The sequence below is a fragment of the Eschscholzia californica genome, unplaced genomic scaffold (genome assembly GCF_041429995.1).
Source record: "Eschscholzia californica isolate CP2 unplaced genomic scaffold, dmEscCali1.0.p SCAF_2, whole genome shotgun sequence".
Classification (NCBI taxonomy): Eukaryota; Viridiplantae; Streptophyta; class Magnoliopsida; order Ranunculales; family Papaveraceae; genus Eschscholzia; species Eschscholzia californica.
This window is the reverse complement of record NW_028238309.1, coordinates 17,830,764-17,846,201: the sequence shown is the minus strand read 5'-3', so window position 1 is coordinate 17,846,201 and position 15,438 is coordinate 17,830,764. Positions and strand designations below refer to the sequence as shown.

At 35.3% G+C, this 15,438-nt stretch overlaps 1 protein-coding gene across 10 annotated transcripts; it reads left to right on the top strand.

The window, feature by feature from the left end:
- The first annotated feature begins 1,127 nt into the window (after positions 1-1,127).
- LOC147556620 (uncharacterized) lies at positions 1,128-14,924 on the top strand. 10 transcript variants are annotated; one of them, XM_086657541.1, is made up of 14 exons: positions 1,395-1,551; positions 5,630-5,760; positions 6,944-7,284; positions 7,362-7,512; positions 8,152-8,492; positions 8,585-8,729; positions 9,008-9,348; positions 9,423-9,573; positions 10,026-10,360; positions 11,053-11,200; positions 11,452-11,789; positions 11,874-12,024; positions 13,670-14,007; positions 14,326-14,924. In XM_086657541.1, exons 2-14 carry the CDS (start codon positions 5,739-5,741, stop codon positions 14,761-14,763), a joined length of 3,240 nt encoding a protein of 1,079 aa, XP_086513667.1. In that variant the 5' UTR covers positions 1,395-1,551; positions 5,630-5,738; the 3' UTR covers positions 14,764-14,924. The 10 variants fall into 10 exon arrangements, with proteins under 10 accessions (XP_086513663.1, XP_086513661.1, XP_086513664.1 ...); XM_086657540.1 differs by having other exon boundaries at positions 1,483-1,551; positions 10,023-10,360; XM_086657539.1 differs by having other exon boundaries at positions 1,483-1,551; positions 10,023-10,360; positions 11,862-12,024; positions 13,664-14,007.
- The last annotated feature ends 514 nt before the right edge of the window (positions 14,925-15,438 follow it).

Below are 15,438 nucleotides of genomic sequence, written 5' to 3'. Positions count from 1 at the left end.
CTTCTTTAAGATTATTCTCACAGAGTTTTTCCTAACAAGGCTTTAATGAGGCAGATTATGTGTTCATCAAAGATTTACAGGAAGAACGAATTTGTACTCTTTTTCCCTTTAATATGGTTTTGTCCCATTAGGTTTTCCTAGTAAGATTTTAATGAGGCAATTTCTAATGTGGTGGACATTCAGGGGGAGTGTTGTAAATGTTTCATTGATGGTAGATGACCACCACACTTTGTAACTCTCACCACCATTACATTGTATTCAAACACCATTATTGTGTGACTATTGGTTATGTAACTCATCTAGCTAAATGCTTATATAAAGAGGGCTCTAGCTAATGTATCAAGGTACCCAATGGACCAAACCAATGTACCAAAGTGGAGAAATTATCTACAATTACATAAGAAATACAATCTAGTTCTTCTTGTCCCTATCTCTTTGTTATATTTTCTATTGTCTTTCTTTTTCCCTCTTTTATTTTTCACAACTGGGGCTAAATTTTCCTCTTGTCACAAATTTGAGGTCAAATTTTCCTCTTGTCACTTTCAGTAGGTCTTCGTTTTGGTGAAATCAAAATAGTTTATAGGGTGGAAAATTTTAAAGGGATTATGTGAGATTTTGGAGATTTTCGGGGAAACAAATTTTAAGGGGAAACAAAATATTTCTTCTTTCTCTTCTTCTTTTTCATCATCTTCAACTCCGACCACCAACTCCGATCACCATTTCCGGCCACAACAACCACCACTATTTTTTATTTTTGTTTTTTCCTTCCTCTCCTCACTATCTCACTCTCTCTCTTATAGTTTGACTCTCTAAATCTCACAGTCTCTCTCTTCCCTCTCCTTCTCTCTCTCCCTCTCTCTTACAATCTCTCTCTTTCATACACAGTTTCAGCGAAGGAAAGCTTTTCCTTCGCCGGAATAAGACCTCGAGGAGGGTTTCGTGGGGTTGGTCGACCACGAACCATTTCGTAGTCGGCCGACCACAAACTTTTCGTGGACAGTCGGGCCACGAAACATTTTGTGGGCCGACCGACCACGAATTCTAAAACTGCGAGAGAGAGAGAGAGTTTAGGGAGAATGAGAATGCGACTGAGTATTAGGGTTTGGTGATCAGAGAAACCGAGATACAATGAGAGAGAGAACGAGATATAGATAGAGGGAGAGAAAGAGAGAGAGAAAGAGAGAGAGAAAGATACAAATTATGATGATGGTAGCCGGATTTTGGTGATGATGGTGGTGGCCGGATTCCGACGACCCTTGCGAAATGGAGAAGAAATGGTCAACAAATTTGTTTTCTTCCTGACAATTAGAAAATACACCCCGAAAACTATTTTAATTTTCACACCCCGAAAATTATTTTAATTTCCTCAAAACGCTGGCCTTTCAATAATCAATACCGGGAAAAGAACCATACAGACACAAACTGTCTCGGATAGGCTAATTGTTGTTTTAGGGTTACATCTGCAGCCAAACATGCCCGAGAGTTTGCCAGGTGAAGTTATTCTCTTCGATTATCTCCACCAGGCGCCAAAAAACTACAATTATAAACAAGGTTTTAATTCAAAATCTTACCATTCTTACTTTCATAAATTTGATTATGTAGTTAATGTTATTGGATTTAGGGTTTGATTTTTCTGTTCTTGGTTTTCCGTTTTGGGTATTTTCAATTCTGTTCTTATGGCGTTTGAATTTATCTGTAATGGCTACAAATCAAGGTTGTACTCCATCTCTTCGATGGAAAGCTCTGGTAATAGAGTTTTTTCAAATGCATTCCTATTACATTACAAAATTTTGCATAAATGAACTGTTCTGAGCTCTTGAAAGCAAGGAATGAAGTTTCGGTGGAAATTTCGGTAGGCATGGAAATGGAAATATTTCAGTCATATTGAAATTTAATTCCTTACTTGAAAGTTCTAAATACCCACAGGCAAAGTTCTAAATATCTCTTGTGGTATTCCAGATGTAGGGGAAGGGGGAAAAGAGATTAAATGTAACTCCTAACTTTTTTGAGATCGACTCCAAGAGTCATTACTTATGTATTTGGTCTCGGTCTCTGTCCAGCCGAAGGCCTAGAAACTTGGCGAGACAGCAGGTGTAGAAATTTTCCTGCACCAATCTCTTGTAATCCTGTTATTAGTGTTACACTATTACCTGCACAAAACAGAAAAATTTTTCGGACTTAAAACTTAAAATTACCTTGCTCCTCGTTACCTCATAAATCATAATTCTCCTAATTTAAAACTTAAAATTACTTCAATGATTCATAATAATCAAAATCCTATCATAGTAGTTCAATGAAAAAGTAAATAATGAAGTTCATACTTTATAATTATTCAATATTCAATAACTAATAAGTAATAAGTTTAATAACTAGTAGTACTATAGCTATGTTGTTTCTCTTAATCGTTATCACCCTCAGATTCACTACCATCATCTTCTATTTCTATATTGGCTCCACTTCGATGTTGCGATGGAAAAGCTTAATAAAATTTCAAAAAAGAAATCCAAAAATCGTAAAGCTGGCGACCGGCCGCGCCAAGTAGGTTCGTCTCGGTTTGTATTGGCTGAGATAGACGAGAAACTCAGCCAAACCCTAACTCGGTGTTTCGGCCGAGTCTATCTCAGGAGAGAGGTCCGAGACCGAGCCGCTACACGAGATTCTGGGCCATCTAGGCCGAGACAGACTACATAAGTTATTACAACAAACAACATTGATTACATCATGATACAAAAATTGGGGACTGAAGTGCACATGAACCGCCATAACAACAAAACTTATGCACTTAAAGGCCATATGAAGTCTCTTAAAAGCTAACAAACTACTGCCTAGGAGACCTAAAAGGCAAGATTACTTTACTGTATTTACATCACAAATTACATTGAATAGTTCGAAAGGGTAACTGTAGCCGTCAAGAAATTAAACCTACAACCTTTTGGTAACTTTTGGGGGTGCACCATGAAATGAGCTACTAATGGATTCGCACATAACGCCTAAATTGATTTATGGTAATGTGAGAAACTCAACCAAACAAGGTAAGAGTTAGACTCGATGTTTAAAAAAGCATTTTACGCCTTGATGCGGTTTTCTTTGATAACGCGAGGCGGTGAAGAGGTCTAGCTTCAATCTTATATATTTTAATATAGATACAATATTTTCTTCTATTAATAGTATATTTTATTGAATTTATTTGTAGTACTACAGAAAATTAGTTTTTTAATAGTAAAGTGAAAGGATATGAATGCTTTCGGTTACTTTTACTCTTCTGACTACTTCTAGAAATTAAAGAAAAGCAAAGAAAGTTACTACAACACTGAGGCGTAAGTTTTGATGCGGTACACCTATATTTTGCCTTGAGGCTTACGTCTCGATGCGCATCTTATGCGCCTTTTTAAACATTGGTTAGACTTCTTTTCCTATTTATAAATCTGAATCAGAAAAGACTAATGTGTATGTCTTTTATATATTGTACTTGAGTTGACGCATATAACCATCAGATCTTAATGCAAGTCTTCTTTTCAAATTCATACATTTTGTACAGCTAGAAACTTGTGCATTTAAGATGGAGACTTGTAATCAAGGTATTAAAAAACGAAATTTTTCGGCGACATGGACCGACAAATTCCGGTTTCGACCCTTGAGGACAAGCAAGAGGCTACGCGGTTCTTTTTGCAAGTTTCCGTGCGAAATTTTTGCAAAATATTTCGACAAATTTCATTTGGCCTCCAACTTGTGGAAAACAAAAAGCTACTGATAGAGAAATGAAACCCTAAAACATTTTGAAAGCTTTAGAGAGAGAAAAGCAGTAACATGCCCTGTTAATATGTAATGCAGTTTCAGTCTTTGGAGACAAATATTTGATTGAAAAAACCGCCGAAGAAGAAGATGCCGTGAAGTAGAAGGGGCGGTGGAAAGGTTTTCCAAATGACCCGAATACCCTTCTACGAACTATTTTAGTGGGTGATGAAGACCCATTATATGAATGTGTTAGAGAGATGGTTGAACCTGTAATGGATGCAGACCCATTTTAAGTGTTTGTCGAGCTAAGAAGTTTGTGTATTGTTATTTTTACCTTAACCAATTGGTGCTAGAGTATGGTGACATATTTTTGAAGCTTAATTATTGTCTAACGATCTAGTGATAAAGCATTATATCACATTTCTATCATTTGCATAACTTTTCCATTCAACAAAATGTTTCCGTTTTCGAGCCTACCGAAATATACACCGAAACCGATATTTAATACCTTGCTTGTGATAAAATCTAGCTCATTTATATAGATAAAGAACACAATTTCTCATGCTTAACATGAAAAATTAATTCAAATTTCAGACAAACACATACTACTAGTACTAGGTGAGTTCGTATATTGCTGTGGTTGGTTGGCTTTCGGGTATGGAGGAAAGCTTACTTTCTTAACAAGCTTTAGAGATCCTTGGGAAATTGTTGGTCACATTTATCAGATGTTGTGGTTCATTGAAATGCTTACGACATGAGGGGCATGGCCGAGGGAGGGAAGGTCCTTGAAACTACCTAATTGGAAAGGGTGGAGCATAAAGAAGTAGAGCGATTCGAGGCCTAGATGAACTTAATTTGCTTACATTTCCATGCTAGCCGTACGCTGTACAATTTTACCTTTTTATGTTTTCCCTTTACAGTGATTTTAATGTGAAAATGGTTACTGCATTGAAGGTCTCAAACGAAATACATTTTATAACAGTTGATTTCTTTCAACAATGTTCATTAGGTTCCATTTATTGTTACGCTTTGCGTGATATTTCATTTAATTATAACTATGAACTTTGCTACTCTGAGAGGTGTGGTAATGACAATGACCTAATAACACATGCCATCGTCTATTCATTATTAGCAATAAAATATAGATTTCCAACTCATTACCATTTAAGTTTATCGTGTTGAACATGGTCTTCTTGAATTTGTCAACTTCTGCATCTATGTTTAGTGTAAATTAGTTAATAAAAATTATAGTATTGCTATCACTTGAACCTGTTTGTACTCGTGAAGTTTCTAATGTATTAAAGTGGGATCCAAACTTATTAGACTAATTTTTCTTTTTTTTTTTTTAAAAAGAATCCAACTTTTTTAGGCGCTAGCTCCCTATGTGAGGGTTGCACGGGTTTGCACAAGTTCAACATATTTTGCACTTGGTTTGCATAGTGTTGCACGGATTGCACATGATTACAGTGGGAGCCTAAACTTAAAAGAAAGAATTTTGATATGCCTTTTTAATCAAAACCAACACAAATTTTGGTCTTCTGCTTAACTTCTCATTCTAAAATTATTTATTCTACAAAGGGGAAACTAGTCAAAACTCTCTTAGCCAAATTTTCTTTTCTTGAAAAGGATCCATCAATTTTTTTATGCTCAACTCCCTATGTTAGGTTCGCACGGGCCTGCACAGTTTTGCACAAATCGACACAAATTTCCCACATAGTTTGCATGGGTTTGCACAAGGGCCTAAGCCTATAAAACTATTAGCCAACACCAACATATAATTGGCTCGTCTACCTAATTCCCCATTTCTGAACCTCATTTTGTTGTTTATTTCTATATCAAGTTTTTTTGTTGCACATCCTTAATGTTAGCTACTTAATTTTACTCCGGTACAAAGTTCAACACATATCTGGATGTTACAATAACAAGGAAATGATTCACTAGTTAGGAGATGTTGGGGTTTCGAAGATATGATCAGAGATGGAGTTGAATGGTGAATTAGGAATATGTTTCCAAGTCAACAACAAGGTATTTATGGCAATGGTTTGTGATGATGGATTGTTTAGTGTTCAAGAACAAATCTTAAGCGCATGTGTTATGCTTCATTTGCTGAACTGCAACTCAGTTTTGCAGCTCACCTCTAAGTTATTTCAGCATCTTTTTATTTTGACCCATGCTTTTCTTACAGATTATCTTGCTCTTGTTCAAGATATTTTCTTTCACTGTAACTCTTTATGAAAAAAGTGGGAACTAGCATTATTGTATAGACATTCTTAATCTGGAAGCTTAATTTGCATTCTTCTTTCCACCTATATCCAGAATATGCTCGTTGCAGAATCTGCATGTATATATGATGACAATGACCAGGTCCTAGAGAACCAATCTGGCATAAGAAGTCTTTGCGTGCATATGGATAGTTGAAGTTCGTTGCCTTAACCAGTGATTGATATCTTGTTAATATGTATACACCATTAGGAGGCGAATAAGATGATTTTAATTTCTTAAATATGAAAGCGGGTACACTTAGAACACGAATTGATGGAAGCAAGGGCGGAGTCAGGCGGTGGCGACCCCTGGCTGCAGTCAGGGGTAAAACTTTGTAAGATATAGGGAAAAGCTAAACATTACATGGGAGACAGCCAAGGTGGTCCTGTACTCAGTCCATCACCCAACACAATCCGAGTCAAATCCTCTGTCCCTCATTTCCGAGTTTTAATTCTATTAAATTAGTTCGGTATTGGCCCTTATATTATATATATATATATATTTTCACTTTTAGTCCCAAGTTATGCCCCCTGCTTCTGGACCTAATTCTTTGTTGACCCTTTTTTTTTATGCTCTTACCCGTTTTGTTAGGTTCCATCCAAATTATGTTTTAGTTATTTCTTTGTCCCCAAAGTACCAATGCTCACGTACATTATAAACTGTTAAGGTAAATTTTTCTAAGTTCTTTATGTTTGAACCATTAACGAAATTTTACATATTGGGCAAAAAAGTACTTTTCAAATACTACTTGTTAGTGCATATATGTCTGAAATGAAATTTTTGCTTTCTAAGCACTTTTAGGTTAGTCTGGGGTAACTTTAAATCTTGGCTCCGCCCTTGGATGGAAGTGCAGCCAAGATACATAAATGGTTACGTATATTGATCGGATGACATAATTTTCATAATTAAATGTATAGCTATTTATTGGTAAGTTATGATTGTGTAGGAAACATAATGGCTAACCAGGTTACCCCAAGTAGTGAGCGTTCAAGAACATTTTGGACACCAACGATGGAGCGCTATTTCATCGACCTTCTACTTGATCAGGTTCATAAAGGCAATAGGGTTGGTTATACCTTCACTAAACAAGCATGGACAGATATGCTGACAATCTTCAATGCAAAATTTGGTTCTAAATATGACAAAGATGTTCTTAAAGGTCGGTACAAAAATTTGTGGGAGCAGCACAATGATGTCAAGATTCTTCTTGAACAAAGTGGATTTGCTTGGAATGAAACACGGCAAATGGTGATAGCTGCTGATCACGTTTGGGATTCTTATGTTAAGGTTAGTTGCTTATACATGAGATTCTTACTACGCATGTTCTTTTTTTACCTTAATTCAGTTATTGATTATACATGCAGGCACATCCAGATATGCGGTCATATAAAACTAAACCCATTTTGAACTATAACGATTTGTGTGTTATATATGGGTATGCAACTGCTGATGGGAGGTACAGTCGTTCAAGTCATGATATAGACCTTGAAGATGACGCAGCAAGGATGAAGTTAGGTATGTCTTTGTTCATTCTTAACTACTCAAGGTAATTGATGCAGACAATGGCGATATTGAAGGGGTGCACCTCTATTAGTCATTATACCAGAAGCAACAAAGGGGAGTGAGAGTTTCATATTATTTGAAGTAGTAGATATTCATATTATTAGAGTTCCAATATTGAATTACTAACTAAGGAAATAGAGTCTAATTAGGATAGTTGTCGATTTTGTAAGTTCTAGTTGCCCATTCCTAGGGGTGGAAGGAACCCTATGACGGGGGCGTTTGTTCTCCTTATTGACTCATTGGTTTATAAGCTCTCTCTTTGTTGCACAATGTCTTAGTTATGTTTTCTGTTATTTTATTTTGATGTTTTATAGTTATTAGTTAGTTAAAGTGCTTCAGCATGTGTCAAATTTGTAATCTTATGAACATATTTGTAGAGGGAAAGTCGAGCTCTTAAATTGTCGAGCTTCAAACGTGAACGTAGTCAACATCCTATTTAGAGTACGCTGCGTAGGATTATAAAGTGCTTCCTAGGAACCAATAAATGGTTTGGCTTTAACAGGGGTGATTTATCTATATTGGTCAGCATAGTTGATGTGGGTGCATGGTTCATTTCAATAAGTAATTTTTTCCAGGTTCATTAAATGGCAGGAAAAGGATCTTGTTTCCATAACCTTAATAATGAAGACCGTAATAGGACAAATTGGTCACCGACAATGGATCGATATTTTGTTGACCTCATGTTAGAGCAGGTGCACAAAGGAACCAAGATTGAAAATACATTTAACAAGCTAGCATGGACAGAGATGATTTCGTATTTTAATGAAAAGTTCGAATCGAATTACAACAAAAATGTTCTGAGGAGTCGGTACAAAATCTTGAGGAAACATTACAATGATATGAAATATCTTCTTGGCCAAAGTGGCTTTGATTTGGATGAATTGCGTCAAATGGTTGTTGCTGATGATTGTGTCTGGGATGCTTATATCAAGGTACAGTCCTTTTCTTATTCATTTGGAATGGTAAGCAATTAACATGGGCTGCTAATGGGTAGTGGCTGTTATATAACATATGCTTTGTGCAGGCACACCCTGATGCACGCTCTTTTAGAACTACACTGGTGCCAGATTATAACGATTTATGTATGATATATGGAGATGAAATTGCCGAGGGAAGAAAAAACAGTTCTATCCAAAAGCCGGACAATGAAAATTATGTCATGCGAATTGGTTGGGTTTTATCTTCTGCCAACTCGTGATATTTTTTGGTCATAATTCGAACTTTATTGTTAAGCACTATTTTTCTATTGTTGATCAAATTGCAGTAGTCGTCTTTTATGCTTGTTTACCTGGCAAAAGAAAGAAATTATCTATAATCGTTGATTATTAACTCAGACTACAAAGTGATGTTCTGTTATTAATCACGCAAGTGGATTTTAGTACGCAATAACTGGCATTCGGTGAATCAATTATTCTTTTGATAACTACAGTGTTCTTTCAATCTGTAGGAGAACAGAAGGGTAGTCGAAACCTTATCAGTTGCGAACGTTTGAGGACAAACTGGACACCGCCAATGGACCGCTACTTCATCGACCTTATGTTAGACCAATTGATTAAGGGGAACAAGATTGATAATACATTTATTTCACAAGCTTGGATAGATATAACGACATTGTTTAATTCAAAATTTGGATCACAACATGACAAAGAGGTTCTAAAAAATCGATATAAAAGTTTGAGGAAGAAATATACCGATATAAAGATACTTCTAGAACAAAATGGGTTCACTTGGGATGAAACTCGACAAACGGTAAGAGCCGATGATAACATCTGGGATGCTTACATTAAGGTATGTCCTTACTAGTTAACATCACACGATTAAAATCAGTTAAACTCAAAGAATCTTATAGTTGAGTTGTGCAGGCACACCCTGACGCTAGATCTTATAGAGTTAGAATCGTGCCGAATTATGATGACCTGTGCCTAATATTTGGAAGCTTCACTGCTACTGGAAGAAATAGTTGTCTAAATTATGTAACGAACTATGGAGATGAAGTTCTAGAAATCAGTTTTGGTGCGTTTACGGTATCCATCTTTTAATCTATTGTGCGCTTATCTTCAGTTCATAAGTAATATCATTTATTTGAGAATTCTGACTTCTTCAGGAGAAGATATCTAGTGCTGTTATTATTCAGTGTATTTGCACCTACTGCTTTGTGTTAGCATTGTTCTAAATTTGGAAGGAAAAAGATCATTTAGGGACTACATTGTGCATGTGCAGTCAATAAAATTTACAAAGACAGGTCAACAACTAGTTACTGCCTGCATTAAAATTCTCGACGTATGGTTTTCTCAATTAAATGGCGTGCATATTATGATATTATCTATCTATATATATTGTATATGTATATATTCGAATAAATTAAAGGTTTGTTACACATGGTGAAGCTTTTGAAGATATGTTTTTTAGCACCTACTATTTCCTCCTCTTTTTCCCTTATTCGATAGTTTATGAATTTGTAGAAGGGTTGGTAGACCAGGATGTCCCTAGCTGCAACAATTCAGGATCATACTGGACTCCGGAGATAGATCGCTATTTTGTCGATCTTATGTTGCACCATGTTCATAAAGGACATAAGATCGATCCTACTTGCAGGAATGAAGCTTGGACAGATATTATCACATCATTTAATGCAGAATTTGGATCTGAATACGAGGAAGGTGTTCTGAGACAACATTATAAAAAATTGTGGAAACAATTCAATGATATAAATAATCTTCTTGGACAAGGTGGCTTTTCCTGGGACGACTCACGGCAGATGATAATAGCTGATGATTACATTTGTGGTACATATGTCCAGGTGCATTTCTTGTTCATTAAATCCTTATTACCTTTGTAAAATGGGTACTCCTTTTCAGTATTTAGCGTGCCTGATATGCCAGCACTCAGAAATTCTTTGCTCGTGTCAAATACTCTGATACTCTTGTCAGATTCTCACAATACTTCACTGGGTATAGCTATATATTTTGTATCTACAACATGTGTGTAGTTGCACAAACTCGTGTTAGGACAAAAAGCTCTTTAGGTTAATGCCATTTCTGTAAAATAGATGGTAAAAATGTACATAGTGATAAAAAAAATAAAGATACGTGTACAAGGATTCTGACTTTTTTCTGATTTAAATGTTACTATATCAGAGCGTCCCAATTGGAAACAAAGTCAAACAGTTCATGTGCACATGCAAGAACTAGTGTTTCGACAATAAACACCCTCTAGGTTAACACCTATTCCGTATAATGAAACAAAGGTTGACACAAGTAAAAATGGTAACGAAAACAAAGTATTTATATATTAATATATATATATATATATATATATATATATATATATATATATTTGTATCTGTTTTTTGGCCTTTTTCCCTAGGTGTATCAGGAACTTTCTACCCGTGTTGGATACTGATACGAATGCATGTGTCCATGTTACATAGATTATTATACTATTAAACGTAATCATGGTTACTACTGCAATTGATACGTACTAGCCGTGCAGGAACACCCTGATACACTATCATATATAAACAGAACCCTTTCAGACTACAATGATTTGTGCATTATATTCAGAAATGCACCTTTTGATGGAGGAAGTAGCTCTGAGAACTATGCTGATGTCAACAAGGATGTTATAAGATTGTCAAACGGTGAGTCATCTAACTTTGCACAAAACTAGGATAATTACGTTCGGATTTGAAGATAATTAAGTTGTGTCAACTGGATTAAAAAACGAAGAGGATTTGAAGAAAATGTCAATTAGAATGATCCTGAGGATGGATCATCTGAATATTGTGAATGTCCATTTGGGTGTGCAAGTACTATATGTAGAGGAATGGGGAGGCATTATTTTTTTGGATTAACTGATTACTTATAGTGATTGGCTTGCTCGAATTGGTAGGTGAAGAGATAGGTGACCAAACCTTTCTTTCTGATGGCTCCAGAACATATTGGACACCAACTATGGACCAGTACTTCATGGACCTTATGCTAGAGCAGGTAAATATAGGAAATAGAATTGACAAGTCATTTAACGAACAAGCATGGACAGACATGATCACACTTTTCACGGCCAAGTTCGGGTCCCCGCATGATAAAGATGTGCTCAGAAGTCGTTGCAAGAGTTTGAGGAAGCAATACATCGAAATAAAGAATCTCCTTCCGGAAAAAGGGTTCACTTTGGATAATACTAAACAGATGGTAACAGCCGAAGATGATGCTCGGGATGCTTACCTTGAGGTGTGTTGTGTTATTTAACTAATCTGTTTGTATTTAAATAGCTACTTGCCACAATTTACATTTAATATCTAGTTATACATGCAGGCACACCCTGATTCACAATCTCATCGAACTAAAGCTGTCTTGGACTATAAAAAATTATGCATGATATATGAGAACACAAATTCTAATGGAAAAGCAAGCCAATTGGGTGAGAATGCAGATACAGAAGATGACATACTCCCGAGGAATACTGGTATGTAATGCTATCAAATCGTAAATCGTGACACGAATCGTTTTTGGATTTTAGAAATCAATTCGTATATTCAAATCGAAACTCGTAAGACTTCTTTATGTGTACATTTGTTGTATATGATATATAATTATATATATATATGTTATTTAGTATGTTAACTATATGTTCGGAACTAGTACTAAGCCTACATACCCAAAGAAAAAAGAGATTCTTATAAAAAAAAATCAGAATACATGTAAAAAGATAACTACTAGAAAACAGTTCACGTGTAAAAAGAGTACAAATAAAAAATGATTAACAGTGAGTTTAGAGAGCGAGAGAGAGGTCAGTTTGAAGAGTTATTCATAAAAGGAAGAAGATATAAGCAAGGGAAGGAGGTATGAACAGTGAGTTTAGAGAGCGAGAGAGAGAAAGTTAGTTATTTAGTGTCTTTAGACTAAGAATAAAGAACGAAGGGAAAAACAGTAAAGAAAAAAAAAAGAAATACTTGGTTAACTGTTAATGTTCATTCCTAACCTTAAATGCAACTTTAAGTAGTTTAATCTTATTTTCCTTTTTCTCCATCCATCTTTCTTTTAACTTGCTTTATGCAAACAAGGGCTTAAAGTTTTAAACCTGAAATACCCTTTCGATTCTACAAAAAGTTGAATCTTACGATTCACGCTGAATCCCACGATTCACGTTTAAAGTACAATTCAACTTACGAATTTTTGATTCAGGCTCGAAAACGATTTTAAGTACGATTTGGAATGAAACTTGTACGATCCGATTCAAATTGTGCGATATGAATCGTAAATTGTATGATTTTAACATCATTGTGGTATGTTTCTCCCTCACCCTTAGACTTGGAATCATTTCTTGTTGGTAAATAACATAATTAAACTCTAGGACCATGTAATGATGATTGAGTTTATGTAATTTCTATGAGTATGAACATTGAAACAGGACTACACAGTGTGCACTTTATCCTGAAGCTAATTGCGAAAATTCGAAACTAATGTTTTTATTTATTTTGCCTGAAAGATAATAATTTGTGATTAATTCTACCTTTTACTAGTTCAGCTATGAATATAATTAGACTAATATTTGCATAAAACAACTTATTTGAATTACTGACCTAGAGTTGAGCATTTGATATTCCACAACTTTCAGTAAACGAATTTTGTTTTCTGACCTATTGATTGCTGTGTGGTTTATTAACTCGCTCACAAGGCTCTACCAATATATGCTTTTGCTTAAACCTATCTAAAACGAACACATATTGGTATATGATACCAGTAAAAGGTGTCTGGCATGGTGAGTGAATAAAGGCGGACGAGGAACACCACCTTAATATAAATACTCATTATCATTAGATCCTTTATGGCACAAATTAGGTCCTTTATGGACCCTATACACCCACTACTGCTGCTTGTCTTAGACTCTTAGTTATTATGCCCTTTATATTTATGGAATCTTTGAAGTTTGGATCAACTTTGCCCATAAGAGTCATTCACCTAGAAAGGTAAGTAATGGGTTCAGCTAATGACTAAATTATCTGCACTTTTTCTTTCATTAGATTTTTGAAAAATAAAATCTTTTTTTGGAGTTTTAGTTTGTTTTATTGAATGCATTATTAGCTAACTGCCACTTTCTCAAGTTGTAGAAGGAAAAACTAGGGAGACCCTAGCTACTTGTGGTCAGTCGAGAACTTACTGGACACCACCAATGGATCGTTATTTCATCGAGCTTATGCTAGAGCAGGTGCATATAGGGAATAGGATTGGTAATACCTTCCGTAAACAAGCGTGGGAACTCATGGTAACATGTTTCAATTCGAAATTTGATTCAAGATATGACAAGGATATCTTGAGAAATCGGTTCAAAAATTTGAGGAAGCATTATAACTATATAAAGGTTCTTCTTAACCACAATGGTTTTGTCTGGGATGATAAGCGACAAATGGTGACTGCTTCTGATGATGTCTGGGAGGCTTACATACAGGTGAGCTCATTGAATGAAATTTTCTCATGTGGCGTTTTTTTTTTTCTTTCTTATAATCTGAATCTGACTTAGATTTATGTGCATTTTTAAGTAATTGACATGAGTTGATATACGTTATTATTTGTTCAATAGAATTAGATCTTAAGACAGGTTTTCAACTCAAATGCAAACATATTTTATAGCTAAAAACACATCCGTTTGAGATTGATTTTTTATTCGAAGAAGACAGAAGGATGAAAGACTCGTATTTGTTATTACATTTAAAATTAGACTACATCTTTTGTGGCTAAACCGCTAAAGATGGATTGTATGATGCAGGAACACCCTGATGCTCAGTCATATAGAACTAAAATCTTGGCAGATTATAGGGACTTGTGTATGATATATGATGGAGATCTAGTGAAGGATGTGAAAGAGTCGATGCCACACTCATGTATTAAAAAGCGTCCTTTGATGACACAACTGAAGTGCCAGACTCGAAGAAAATTGCATAGAAATGATAGTCACAGTGTGAAAGATGCTATAAGTGAGATGGCAGCAGTAGTTACGACGTTAAAGAATCAGAAGAAAGAAGAGAATGAAAAATCAATATCAATTGAAAATGTTATGTGCGAGCTTCAGGCGATTCCTGATATCGGTGAAGATCTTATATTAGATGCTTGTGATCTTTTAGAGGATGAGATCAAAGCAAAGACATTTCTAGCTTTGGATGTGAAAATACGAAAGAAGTGGTTGTTGAGAAAGCTTCGACGGTAGATAACTTATTACATGGAAGTGTTGAGACTTGAGAGTTCTTTGTTGTCATCTTGATTGAGATATATTTCTTGTAATATAAGCTCTTTTTAGGTCTGTCAAATGCTCATATTCTACTCAACTATCATTATTATCCTAAAACAGGAAGGCATTACTATGACTTATTTTGCTGCTTCCCTTTCTGACCAAGACATTTATGGCGATCAAGGTCGTGATGGTTCGAATTTTTCCAAGTATTTTTCTGTATAAATACGGTAAAATATTCCTATGCACTAAATTGGAATAAGTCGGAAAATACGTTTAGATACTAACAGAAAGATGAATCAAAGTTTTGTAAGCCTCAGCTCCTTGTGATAGCAAATTTGTAATTTAATGAAGAAAAAAATTGATGTTTCGGCCCAAATATGTTGTTCGATTGCCAAAAGGAGAAAAGGTGGGTGATGTCTATTTTTTATTTTTTTTGATAATGATCAAATTACCTTTCCGAATGGCCAGCACTTTGGGGAAAGCAAAGAAGTTTTCGAGGTGTGAAAGCTTGGTAAAAAATTGGTCAATTTTGTTTGACAAATTTCTTTTGTAAGTTGTTATGGGGAAATAAATTTAGGGACTTAAAAAACAATTTCAAATTTTGGATGGTTTACTAATTAATTACTCCAATAAACAAACAAAATCTAAAAA